The 14,541-nt window shown below is 39.5% G+C and overlaps 1 protein-coding gene across 4 annotated transcripts in view; it reads right to left on the bottom strand.

The window, feature by feature from the left end:
* Window positions 1-3,999: 3,999 nt before the first annotated feature.
* bmp6 (bone morphogenetic protein 6) overlaps window positions 4,000-14,541 on the bottom strand; it is a 74,668-nt gene continuing 64,126 nt past the window's right edge. For 2 of the 4 annotated variants that reach the window (XM_034298063.2, XM_034298064.2), the window contains exon 8: window positions 4,000-14,339. In XM_034298063.2, coding sequence (XP_034153954.1) covers window positions 14,190-14,339 — 150 coding nt within the window. In that variant the 3' untranslated portion in view covers window positions 4,000-14,189. The remainder of the gene's footprint in view (window positions 14,340-14,541) is intronic. The other 2 variants (XM_026924126.3, XM_026924127.3) reach the window with 1 other exon arrangement.

Below are 14,541 nucleotides of genomic sequence, written 5' to 3'. Positions count from 1 at the left end.
TTGCATTTATTGATGCCCATAAAACTCCATAAAAGGAAATAGAGAGCAGAAAGTATGAAATGATGACTCAATGACAAAAGAAAAGGAATCAGAGACAGAAGTGGAAGTTATGTGATTCATGTCTATGCCAGTAAAAAGATGTTTGTAATTGACTCCAGTCTCTCATTAGAAGCTCATGTAAATAATACAACTATGATAGCATTCTTTCATCTTAGATATACAGTCAGATCCATAAGTATTTGGACAGAGACACAATTTTTGTAATTTCTGCCTCTGTACACCACCACAATGGATTTGAAATGAAGCAGCATTAATTCAAGGGGTTTAACAAAAAATATTGCATTAACCGTTTAGGAATTACAGCCACTTTTTAAAGAGTCCCTCCATTTTCACAGGCTCAAAAGTAATTGGACAAACTAACAATCATAAATATTAGGATTATTTTTAATACTTGGATGCAAATCCTTTGCCGGCAGTCCTTTGACTCCTGAAGTCTGGAACCCATGGACATCATCAAATGCTGAGTTTCCTCCCTTGAGATGCTTTGCCAGGCCTTTACTGCAGCTGCCTTCAGTTGCTGCTTGTTTGTGGGTCTTTCTGCCTTCAGTTTTTTCTTCAGTAAGTGAAAAGCATGCTCAATTAGGCTGAGGTCGCGTGACTAAATCAGCCTTTTAAGAACATTCCATTTTGTTGCCTTAAGAACTTTTTGCGTCGTTATCCATCTGTTCTGTGAAGTGCTGTCCTATCAGTTTTGCAGCATTTGACTGAATCTGAGAAGAAAGTATAGCTCTATACACTTCAGAATTCATCCTGCTACTTCTACCAGCAGTCACATCATCAATAAACACCAGTGACCTTGTTCCCTTGGCAGCCATATATGCCCATGCTGTAACACTTCCTCCATGTTTGACAGATGATGTGGTATGCTTTGGATCATGAGCCCTTCCTTTCCTTCTCCATACTCTTCTCTTCCCATCATTCTGGTACAAGTTAATCTTGCATCAGAACTGGTCGGTTTTTTTTTAGAGGTTTTTAGCAAAGTCTAACATGGCCTTTTTGTTCTTGAGTGTCACCTGTGGTTTGCATTGTGAGGCAAACCATCTGTACTTACATTCATAAAGGTATCTCTTGATTGTAGACTTTGACAATGGTAGGCCTACCTCCAAATCTGAGTGCTCTTCACTCAGCTAGATGTTGTGAAGGGGTTTTTCTTCATCACGGAAAGAGTCCTGCGATCATCACTCAGATTTTTTTTTATTGTGAAGTGGTATTCTTGGCAGAGCCCTTGCTTGCACTTTGCACACAATGTCCATACTCTTAAGCCACTAGAGGACAAGAGAATACCTAATAATCTGTTCTCCTGTATCTGCATCATGCATACATGACATGCATGACTCATCCAAGTCATGTATAGTCTGTTCTATTTTTGGTCACCAGGGAGACTTGCACAATAGTTTTTCAATTTAAGATTAATCACAATGTATTACCAACAAATAATCTTTTGTATAAAATGAAAAAAGTGAATACTGTGAATTGTCCCTGGTTCCAATATGAAACCTAAACTATGGTACGCTTCTTCTACCATTGTGCAATAGCACTTTCTGTTTTGCAAATCTTGTATGGGTATGAATCCCGTAGAACCCCATAATCTGATTTAAAAGTTGTATTGTTGATCCACTGCATATTAATAGCCAAAGTATTTATTTATCAGTGTTTCGTGGACAAAAGTAAGCATGCCTTTGATAACTTTCTCACTTTTTCAAGAAACAAATATTTTCTTGAGAAATACACTGCCAGCAATGGTCCTACAAAGCAGTACACAAAATTTAAAAACTAATGGAAGCCAATCTTCACATTGCACCCACTGTGAAGCTATGTTTATGCTAACAACAACTAGCAGGCCCTAACCTTAAATCTGAGGCTGCCCAAATCCAACCTGGCAAGGCACATGGAGAGAGGGATAAGGGTGGTGTTGTATATTTATTATGAAAGGGAAAAAAGAGAACAATAAACATTCATAACAATGATGTAGGGATGGGGAAAGCCTACATTATCTACTTTCCCTACTATATGCCCCTTTTCCTTAAAGCTTCACTTAAAAACAAGCATATCTTTGGTACCTAAGGATAAAGTCTTTTTTTTTTTTTAACTTGGCCTTTGGGGGCGCTGTTCCCGGTTTTACACTTAAAAACAAGCATATCTTTTGTAAAATAAGGGGTACAGTTTATCCCTATGCTTTGTCTCCTTACCCCTAAGAATGTGCCTTTTGGACCTTTTAGCTCCATCCACTAAATGTTTTAATAATTTGCTTAAAATGCAAAACATATGTTTGAGAACTTGTCCTAGGATATTTGCCCTATCTTCACAATTTTGGTTTCAAAAAACTATTCAACTGAGTGTGAATCTCAATAATTATCAAAAACATGTTGACTTTTTTTTGGCCACCACATGTCAATCAATTCTAATGCAGCGGAGCCTAAATTATTTACACAGCTAAATAAAACAGTAAAACATTTTTATATCAGCAGAATTCCTGAGTCCTCCTTCATCTTTTATATGGTTTGATTACTTTTGGCTGATATGCGTTCTGCCATCTTTAATTTTGTTTAAAAAATAAATAAATAAATAAATAAATAAATAAATTCAAATTAGTCCCAGGCTGTTCATCTGATCAGCATAAAATATGACAACTAGAGAGATGGCTGACACAAACATACTGAAACAATTGTTATTGGCCAGACTCAATGAAATTTTAGGTCACTGCATGTATGTACTAAATGAGCTGTATTTTCTGACTGCAAAGTCAAATTTCTACAACCTTTACCATACATATTCAGTAGTACACTCTCTGGCCCCAGCCCCCAAATTTTATAACAATTGGCCTATAGGGGGTGCTGTAACTAAAATAATTCATATACAGTATCTCCTCCACCTTTTTCATATATGAAGATGAAAATTGCTCTGCTTTTTCTTGGTCAAAATTGAAAACTTTATGTCAAGTTATTTTTTTATTTAATACATTTTGGGAAGAAATATAGCCTACCAAAAACTGTATACTCAGATAATGGCAGACTTTTAGATCCTAGGCTGTGTGTGTGTGTGTGTGTGCGTGTGCCTACATCGCCAGGAAAAGCGAGAAATAGGAGTACGTATGTTTGTTTTCAGAAGAGATAATCACGTGTGTTATAGAGGCTGTGGTCCCTTTAAATGAGTTTCACTGGATTGACCAATCAGAGTGCACCATTCACGAGCACCAAACTCGTGAAGAGAAAGAGATTCGTCTCAAGAACCATTGAAAGTTCAGCGTATTTAGTTCGTTAAGTTTATTTAGCAGTTGGTTAGTTTACTTGCCTTCAGTAAGGTATATTGTGTGTGCAATATTAAGTAACTACGACCATGCTATTTTCATTGTTATTTGACTTGAATTAAGCCAAATGCACAATATGGTAATGTTACTTTCTCTTTGATATATGCGGTTATGCTTGTGGCATTAGTATGGTTGCTACGGTGAATTCTGCCACTACTTTGAATTTAAATTGCAATCGTGACGTAAAGAATATAAGTGGATGTAATGTGTTTTTATGGCTTGTGATATTGTAGTTTATATTTAACTAGCATAGAGCTGCGCTGTTGTTCGTAGGTTGCACATGCGCACTGCGTCAATCACACAGTCAGCACGTGAAGATGAGAGAATTATAGAGAGAATTTGAGGAGGAATATTGTAGATTATTTATATTATGCATATAATACTCATAATGAGTGGTGATGTAGTTATATAGGGTTGCTCGCATGTGTATTATTATTGCATCCACCTTATTTTCAGCCAGGGCCGGTTCTAAACATTTGAAGGCCCTAGGCAAAATTTATATTGGAGGCCCCCTGGCCTCCTTCCCTCCACATTTCAGAATAAATAAAAGGGTTAGAAATTTTATTTGTTTCAAGTGCTTTTTATTTATTCTGAAATGTGGAGGGAATGAGGCCAGGGGGCCTCCAATATAAATTACTTGTATGTATTTACTTAAATGTGCATATTAATTAAACTTTAACTAAGGTCAACACTAAAAAAATATGAAAGGTCATCTGGACCAGCTCTTCTTCTTCTTATTATTATTCCTTGGCCATGGCCACGGCCACCTACAGAGGCACTTTTCTGCTTTTTTTTTAAGCAAAGTCATCAATAACTGCTTAATAAGAAATCTGCAGGGCAAGTTCTCTGTTAATGCTGATTAAAGCAAGTCCACTAAGTCGTTCCTGATTCATTGTGGAACGCAGGTCATTCTTAACAAGCTTCAGTTTTGAGAAACTTCTCTTGGCAGCTGCTACAGTTACTGGCAAAGTAACTGCAATTCTGAGCGCAGTCCAGAGATTTGGACATATCTCCTGCAATGGCTCCTGGTGAAGAAATCTCAGAAGCTCCATGGCTGTGCTTTTTGATGGTAATGGTGGAAGGTTGAGGATCTCTTCTGCCATTTCCATTCCTGAGATATCTGCATGTCCTTCCTTGCTGAGTGCTTTCTCAATGTCTTCACAGTGTTTCCTCACTGTACTTCTTGACACGGTTGCAACATCATTAAAATTCAAAAGGATACCAAAAGTGTCCCTGACATTTTCCATGGTCTGAAATCTCTCCTCAAGGGAATGAAGTGCTACATCGACAACTGTGTTAAAAAATGTCACTTCCAGGTTTCGTAGCGCATCAGTCAGAGGCTCATCAGCAGCCCTGTAAGAGAACTGATTCCTGGTGTTACGTAGTCTCTTCTGTTTGAGAACTGCCTCAGTGTTCATTTCCTCACAGAGATCTTTTGCAGTTGCTTGTGCTGCAGTAAAGCTAGAGGCCCTATACTGTCAGAGTGCTGTTTTGGTGGAAGTAATCAGGTTTGAAGCAACATCCAGTTGCATAGAGGATGACTGGAACAGCTTATTGACCTGGTTGACAAGTGTCAGAATGTCACACCACACAACAGAACAAATCAAAAAGCAATTCTTCAGCAAGAGCTTGGGCCTCCACTTTAGAAACAGGGTCAGACAAACTCTGCCGTACTTCTACAAGTGCTTCCCTGATTTGGGCAACCTGGAACCTGACAGCCTGAACACTTTAATCTTTAATCTGCTCTCCCACCTTGTGTCACTCCATGACTTAAGAGTGAGGTCCACATATTTTTTCAAAATAGACTATCTCTGAGTGGATCCTGAAAAAAAGCTGAATAGCTTCTGCAGGTGTCCAGAGAATCCAGTGGCACCTTTTGAAGCTCTTGCAGCATCTGCCAGAACCAGGTTTAACGTGTGTGCCCCACATGGGACAAACAGGGCTCTTGGGTTCTTTTCAAGCAGCCTGGCTTGTACACCTTGCTTCTTGCCCTTCAGGTTAAAGCCATTATCATATGACTGACCTCGACAATCCATAAAGACAATATGAAGGTCCTTCAACCTATTTAGGATTACAGATGACAGATTTTTGCCAGTTGTCTCTTCCACAACCAAGAATCCCAGAAAATATTCTTTTATTTCTGGCTCTGGCTGAAGTTCCACAATGCGTATTATGATAGACTTCTGTTCCTGGTGGCTAATGTCTGGTGTGCAATCAAGGATGATTGAAAAGTACTTTGCGGTGTGGATTTTTGCAACTATTTCTTTGGTCAGTTGACTACTCATGAGATTCAGTAGCTCATTTTGTATGTCTTTACCCAAGTAGTGTGTGTGTGTGTATATACTTCCATCTTTGACTTTAGCCAAGTGCTCCTGCATGACTGGATCAAACTTTGAGTTTGTCTGTGGATCCTCTAAATCCAAGATTCCTCTCAGCAAGAGACTGTATAATTGCTAACAGCCTTGTGAGAACATTTTGCCACCTTTGTCTTTCTTCCTCCAAAAGGGTCATCTGTCACTGATCTATGGTTTGACCAGTTTTAAACCGCAACTCTAATTCCCTCCACTTCTGCATGGTGCTTATATGCTCAGAACTGTTCTCATGGCTGCGCAGGATGGTGTGGCTGTTCTTCCTGTCTTTTAAACCTCCTTTAATGAGCTTAATTACTTGAGTAGTGAAAAGTTTGCTGCTGTAGCAAAAGACTGCATCATTCACCTCCAACTATGACAACCATGATCTTTTGACTCCTTCACCATTAGGCATTTTTCTATAAAACAGACTATGTGAAAAAGCTCACCCATCTGTGTTTTTTGGAAAAACATAACATTCTCTGACTTTAAATGGTCCTCTTTGCACTGCCTCTGCTCTGAAACATGGTGAAACTGTGTCAGACCATAAGGCTGGATCAATAGGTTGAGCTTCAGGTATGGTGTTTCCTATTTTACTTTTTGTTGATGTTCCAGGTATGGCAGTGTCTAGTCCAGACTCAGTGACTTCCAGTCTCTCACTACTGTTGCCTTCAACCTCCTTCAGCCTACTCTCTGGCCCTTCACTCTGTTTGCTGAGTTCCTCACAAACACTCTCTGGCCCTACACTCTCTTTGCCCTGTAGTTGGTCTTTCTCATAATCACTCTCTGGATCTTCACTTTTTTTGCCCTGTTGATTCTCTCCCTCAAGGCTACTCTCTTGCTCTTCTCTCTCTTTGCTCTGTTGTTCTTCTGACTTGCCACTTGTTTTTAAAAACCTCATCAGTGATCCTACAACAGTAATGTCATTAGCTAGGCTACACTAAAATAATAAATTTGTTTAGATAATGTTTTTCCCATTATTTTAAAATGCTAACTTTAGCAAGTTTAAGATTATAATTTTATTTGAAATTACTCTCATTGACACACTGAATAAATCACCCAGGACTTTTAGTAATTTGTTCAGTAATTTATTTACAGTAACACACTAACCCACTATTTGGGATAACAAACATTTTTGCCTACTCTATACAGTAAAATGGGGGTAAAATGTCATTTTTCTAGCTGGAGCCCCCTCCTACTGAAGCAATATAGGCTAGATTGTCGCATAAACCCTAAATATGCATAAACCCTAAATATGCAATATACCCAGATCAACAGTGGAAGTGAAGAAGACAAACTACTAAGCAGAAAGAATAGTTAACTTCATCAATTGTATTTGTATGCTTAAATTGTATTTATTCAGTAAATAAACCAGCACAATTTATTTGAAAACTAAAAAAAGTATAAAGCAGGTTATTATGATAATGTAAACATTACCGGAATTTATACAGACAGTTGAGATGCTTTTTTGAAATAATAAACAATGGTCTAGCCTAGCTGCGAATGCTGTTTTTATTCTTGAGTATTTTGAAAATAAGCTCCTGCTGATTCACCGTACAGTCGATCAGCTCGGATTCAAAGCGTCATACATAAGTGAAACCAGCTGCAAATAATGATCCATCTTCAAATGGCGCTGATGCGAATCAGCAGAATAAGGCTCCGTTTAATTTAATATACATTTACAATCAAAAATACATGATGTCAGCTCACATACCTGCATCACGAGCTGCGCTTTCTTTGCGTGCCTGTTTAGCTTTTTGCTTAGCAGCTTCCGAGGACAATGGACAAAGAGCCTGGTCTTACGCTGCCCGTCTTGATTGGTGAACGAGTGTAAGGGCAATTGCCTGCTCTGCCCTAGGCAATTGCCTGCTCTGACTATAGCTAGCGCCGGCCCTGTTTTCAGCATTGCAATGTCTGTTCTGGTTTGGTTTTGTGTAAGACTTCCGGTTAGCCATTTATAGTTATTTCAGCCGACCAGTTTGTTGATTCATCACAGCATCTATTGAAATTGCCAGTTAACATCTTATATTTAGTGTTTGTGGGTATGGATTCACGGAAAAATGGTATTGTGTGTGCAGTTAGGGGTTACCTTAATAACTGCCACAAACTAAATGTTTTCTTAGAGCAGGTGTGTTTTAACCATAAAAATCTTCCTGGAGCCCAAGATGGCAGCCCCGGTGTTTTGGTGTCTTGTCATGTGTCTGTCTTTTTTTTATTTATTTATTTTTTGTTAATAGCAATCCAGTTCAGATTTAGTATTCAAGGGACATGCTTCTTAATATCAGGAGAACTGTACCGGACGATCAGTGCACAGAGTTTTTAACACAGTCCAAGGATTATTAGCGCTGCTCCTGAAGTGCACTCCAGCGCCTCTCCAAGCTGCACGAAACAGAAAAGACAAAGAGGCAAGTGCGCTGGAGCACTGGTCAGATTTAGGAAGAGAGGCCTGTGAACTCCACTCAGGGGAATATTACTGTCTGACGTGCACTCAATTTCAATTTCAGCATCAACAAACTCCAAATCCTTGCAAGCACAAAAAAAGGACTTTTCACTGCCTTAAGTTTACTGCTTTATGGAGACATGGATGAACGACATGATTCCTGTTTACAGAGCGGATCCAGTCCCTGAGCTTTGCATTAAGAAAAAAGGAAGAGGTGTGTGATTCTACATTAATCAAGGCTGGTGCAAAGACATATCTGTCTTATTAAAAATATGCTCCATCATGGAGCATGGCGGTATGGACATGGAGGTAAACATTATGAAGGTAATGTTTCTCAAATGCAACCCTTTTTACTCACCCTGTGAATTTTCATCTGTTATACTGCCTGGGATTTACAGTATCTCACAAAAGTGAGTACACCCCTCACATTTCAGCAACCATTTTAGTATATCTTCTCAAGGGACAATACTATAGAAATTATATAAAATATATAGATATATTTTAGAGTAGTCAATGTGCTGCTTGTATAGCAGTATAGATTTACTGCCCTCTGAAAATAACTTAACATACAGCCATTACTGTCAAAATAGCTGGCAACAAAAGTGAGTACACCCTAAGTGATAATAGCTGTACATCGTTTAACCATGCAAAGCCACATGTCCTATTCATCATGTTCATGTTTTTGTCTGCTTGACAGAACCATACAAATTTGTGTATCTTGTATTAGAGCAGTTAAAATTTGGTGCTTTGAGTACAGTTCTCTTATACTGACTACTGCATGTTGAACATGGCACCTCATGGCAAAGAAAACTCTGAGGATTTGAGAATTAGAATTGTTGCTCTCCACAAAGATGGCCTAGGCTATAAGAAGATCGGTAACACCCTGAAACTGAGTTACAGTACAGTGGCCAGGGTCATATAGAGGTTTTCCAAGACGGGTTCCACTCAGAACAGGCCTTGCAAGGTCGTTCAAAGAAGTTGCGTCCTTGTGCTGAGCGTCAGGTGCAGAAGCTGGCTTCAAAAAACATACGCATGAGTGCTACCAGCATTGCTTTAGAGGTTGCAGAAGCGGAAGGTCAGCTTGTCAGTACTCAGACCATACGCTGCACACTGCAACAAGTCGGTTTGCATGGCTGTCATCCCAGAAGGAAGCCTCTTCTGAAGCTGGCTCACAAGAAAGCCCGCAAACAGTTTGCTGAAGACAACCTGTCCAAGAGCATGAATTACTGGAACCATGTCCTGTGGTCTGATGAGACTAAGATAAACTTGTTTGGCTCAGATGGTGTCCAGCATGTGTGGCGACGCCCTAGTGAGGAGTACCAAGAAAATTGTGTCTTGCCTACAGTCTAGCATGGTGGTGGTAGCATCATGGTCTGGGGCTGCATGAGTGCTGCTGGTACTGGGGAGCTGCGCTTCATTGAGGGAAACATGTATTCCAACATGTACTGTGACATTCTGAAGCAGAACATGATGCCCTCCCTTGGGCTGAACGGCAGTTTTCCAACATGATAACGACCCCAAACACACCGCCAATATGACAAGTGCCTTGCTGAGGAAGCTGAATTTGAAGGTGATGGAGTGGCCAAGTATGACTCCAGACCTGAACCCTATTGAGCACCTGTGGGACATCCTCAAGCAGAAGTGGCATGTGTCTAACATCCAGCAGCTCTGTGATGTCATTATGGAGGAGTGGAAGAGGATCCCAGCAACAACCTGTGCAGCTCTGGTGAATTCCATGCCCAGGAGGATTAAGGCAGTGGTAGACAACAATGGTGCGCACACAAAATATTGACACTTTGGACACAGTTTTGACATGTTCACTTAGGGTGTACTCACTTTTGTTGCCAGTTATTTAGACAATAATGGCTGTATGTTGAGTTATTTTATAGGACAGTAAATCTATACTGCTATACAAGCTGCACATTGACTACTCTAAAGTATATCCAATTTCCATTTTTATAGTTTTGTCCTTGAGAACGGACAATAAAATGGTTGCTGAAATGTGAGGGGCGTACTCACTTTTGTGAGATACTGTATATTCCCCCACTGGCCAATGCTTACCAGACACAAGAAGAATTAGCAGACATGGTCACAGAGATTGAAAAAGCACACTCAGACTATGGAATAATGATAATGGGCAATTTCAACCATTAATTTTAAGTCTGGCTCTCCCCTCATTCCACGAGCACAGTAAATGTGCCACCAGAGAGGGAAAAACTTTGGAACACTGCTGTGGTCCCATCAAGAATGCATAGGATTCTACTGAAAGTGCCTCTCTTGGACTATCTGATCATGCTATGATCCAACTCAGTCTTGCATATAGACAGCAACAAAAAAAGAATTGAAGTCTGAAAAAAGCCATAAGGACATGGATTAGTGAAGCAGTTGAAGAACTACAACAATGCCTCAGAGCCACAGACTGGGGCTGTTTAAATCAAGTACCCACAGTATGGATGAGTATACAGACACAAACACATCTTACATCAGCTTCTGTCAGGTAAACTGTAGACAAGGAGGAATTCAAGAAAGCAAAACCCAAGCTGGAGAAGGCTACCAAAGTAGCCAAACAGCAATACTCTCGTAAACTGAATCAACAATGTTAACGATTCTCCTCAGTCTGGGAGGGTCCATCAGACCATCACAAACTACAAAAAGAAGCCCCCACCCCCCCATACTGATGACCCCCATCTTCCAAACCAGCTAAACGCCTTCTGCAGATTTGAGAGATGGCCCATTAGGTGCCTAATCTATCACCTACTCAGCCAGTCCTCTTTCCCAGTCCTGTCATTCTTTATGGACATGTTCAACAGGTCATTGGAGTGATCAAGCCAGTGATGCACTGACATCAACAAGCTATTGTATTTTTCTGTTGTGGTGCTTTTACTGGCTTGTATTGCAACTTCTTTCAGTTGTTGTTTGTTTTGGTGGGTTAACTGGGTTAAGGTCTGGTGAGTGACTTGGCCAGTCTAAAACCTTCCACTTTTTCCTCTGATGAAATCCTTTGTTACGTTGGCAGTGTGTTTTGGGTCATTGTCTTGCTGCATGATGAAGTTCTTCCCAATTAGATTGGATGCATTTCTCTGTAAATTGGCAGACACATTGTTTCTGTAGACTTCACTTGTAGACTGAATTCATTCTGCTGCTACCATCGTGAGTTAAATCATCAATAAAGATTAGTGAGCCCATTCCAGAAGCAGCCATGCAAGCCCAAGCCATGACACTTCCTCAACCATGCTTGACTGATGAGCTTTTATGTTTTGGATCATGAGCAAATCCATTCTTTCTCCACACTTTGGCCTTTCCATCAGTTTGGTAGAGGTTAATCTTAGTTTCAGAACTTTTGTGGCTCATCTTTATATTTCTTTGCAAATTCCAATCTGGCCTTCTGATTCTTACTGCTCATGAGTGGTTTGCATCTTGTGGTATGGCTTCTGTATTTCTGCACTTTGTCTTCTTCAAATGGTGGATTATGATACCTTCACCCCTGCCCTGTGAAGGTTGTTGGTGATGTCACTGACGCTTGTTTTTGGGTTTTTCTTCACAGCTCTCACAATGTTTCTCTCATCTATTGCTGTTGTTTTCCTTGGCCGACCTGTTCCCTGTCTGGTTGTTGGTACACCATTGGTTTCTTTCTTTTTCAGGACATTCCAGATTTTTCCTCTTTTCTCATCTTCAAAATGGCTTGCTTTTCTCCCATAGACAGCTCTCTGGTCTTCATGAAGGTTTATCCTTTTTAACAACAAATGCAGTCTTCACAGGTGAAACCTAGAGCTCAAACCAAGAGTAGACATTCAGAGCTATTAATTCTTTAAACAAACAATTTAACAGGGCACACCTGGGCAGCAAGAAACTATCAGTCATGTTCCAGTATTTTTGATCACTCGAATATGTGGGTGGGTTCAAACAAAAGGTGCCATATTTTAAGTTGTTTAACACATCTAGATGTAAATATCAGGAAATTATATTTCTTGTAAAGATTTACCTCTAAATGTAAATATTCATCTTTTGATCTCAAATCCAAATCTATTCAGTGTATAGAAAAACAAAAGAATTGGCCATGCTGTTCCAGTACATTCTGAGGGGACTGTATGTTAAACTGCATGTAAACGAAGTTAAATGTTACTGAGGTTAGGTAGTTGTTTGACAGTCCCGTGGTGTCTAGTGTCCCTAAACACCAGCTGATGCAGACAAGGATAAAGTTATATCAGGAGTTGTATGTTCTCTAATGTAACCCTGAGACTGGCTAGCTAGCAAGCTAAAATTAGTTTGCAGCATCAAGTAGCTACACTAATAGTTCAGAATTAGCAAAGTCAAAAACACATTGACATTTGTAAACAACATGGCCACCAATTGTCATACAATACTTATGAGCCAGATGACTCTGAGCAGTTTGGGGCATGGTCAGAAAAAGGAGGCGGGGCTAAGGACAGATAACTGTTTTTCCGGAATCATATGTCCCACCGAGCTGATTTGGTAGGGTGCATCTATATGCTAATCTGTTAGTAGATTTTTGATGTTGACCTAATTAATTAAAAAAAAACAAAAAAAAAACATCATCAGCCAAATCAGCTTTCAGCAGGCATTTAACAGTTAACAGTGACCTATTGTCATGAAACTTGAATGGTAGGTTCGGGTAGGGAACCACTACTATCTGATGCAATCTTAAATCAGCTTGGCCACTTGGGGGTGCTATTCATGTTTGTGCACACAAACAAGCAATCTCTTGGAAGATAAGGGGTACAGTGAAAATTGGTTTTAAAATTGTTTCGTTTGCTCAAATTCTAAAAAAAAAAAAAAAAAAACCTGCCTTTTCGACCATTTAGCTCCACCTACGGAAATTTGTGATTATTTGCATAATATCTGAAACCTACTTTTGTAAACTGGTCCTGGGATCCTTTTCAAAATTTTCAAAATCTTGATGTGAAAATACTCAGGTGTGTGTGAACCTCAATAGCTATCAAAAACATGTTGACATTTCTAAACAATATGGCCACCATACTTAAATCAGTTCTAAGGAGGTGGAGACTAATTTACACATACAGTTTTAACTCATGATTCCTTGCATGGTTTCACACAAAATTTATACAGGACTAGCACAGAAATTGTAATATTCAAGAATTATCAACAACATGTTGAGATTTGCAAACAACCTGGTCTCCATATGCCCATCAATCCAAGTGGGGCAGAGTTTGATTTACTAAAACATCAGTAACTGAGGACTGGTTGCATGGATCCACATGCAACTTGAAAGGCATCTTCAGGCCAATGTTATGAGGATGCATGAAGTTTGGGGGAATGGATCTTGACAGGTGGCAGAGTTCAAATAGCTGTTTCTCAGGACCTGAAAGTCTTACTGAGCTGAAATTTGGTGTTCTGAATTGTTAATTGTTGCTAATCTGAAACTGGAGGTATTATACAGATGCTACTAAAATACCTGCATACACACATACACGTGTGTGCGCACACGCACATATTCTGGTGAGGTCTCAGGTGTCACCTCTGGTTGGTTAAGGCAAACCACTGGAGGTGTAGAGCAACATTTGAGAGAATAAAAATGCCATTTTATTTAGACCTAAAAACAGTCCAATCAAGTTTATCTGATTTTTTTTTACAAAATAGAAAAACTACTAATTTTTTTGTGCTATTATATGGATGTATTTGACATTAGTTGTTACTGATAATATGAGTTGTTAAAATAAAGTTTTAGTCAAATACAGAATAAATATAAAATATTCTATATAGAAATGTAGATAGAATGCTCAATGTCCATATTTTCCAGAGGTGGCAGGAGTACATGAGAACAGACTGTGTCTGAACAGGAAAAAGAAGACAAACAGCACATTCCTCACACAGACCTTAATAATCCCACATCCAGTATTTATGGTGCATGCATGGTGAGGAAGAGGATGCACACTTACACACACACAGCGCAAACACACAAGTATTCTAACATCTTTCTCTTACATACATGCTTGCTCCCACATTCTGAGCTGCAGCTGTTTAGCAGGGGCACTCTTGCATGTCCTCCTCAATGTCAGTGGCAGCCACATGCACGCACCACCATGTTTTTGTACTTTTTCAGGATGACGTTGGAGTTGTCATCAAAATACAGCACAGAGATGGCATGCAGCTTAGTTGGAGCACAGCATGGCTTCGGGACGTTCTCGGGGTTCATCAGGTGGACCTGTGGGGAAGTTATTTTGCTGTTTTAAAGTACTGAAAGGGCATACCTGCACTCCATCTCTTAAACAGCATAATATCTGTAATAATGTATACTGAGGAAAATTAGTATAGTTGTCCACTGATGTTAACAGTTTGAAAAATATGTTTTAAAAATAATAAAGATCAGTCCTTTAAATATTTTAAACTTGCTCTAATCAATGTAT

Source organism: Pangasianodon hypophthalmus, chromosome 22 (assembly GCF_027358585.1).
Source record: "Pangasianodon hypophthalmus isolate fPanHyp1 chromosome 22, fPanHyp1.pri, whole genome shotgun sequence".
In the NCBI taxonomy this organism is placed as follows: Eukaryota; Metazoa; Chordata; class Actinopteri; order Siluriformes; family Pangasiidae; genus Pangasianodon; species Pangasianodon hypophthalmus.
This window is presented reverse-complemented; position numbering and strand designations above follow the sequence as displayed.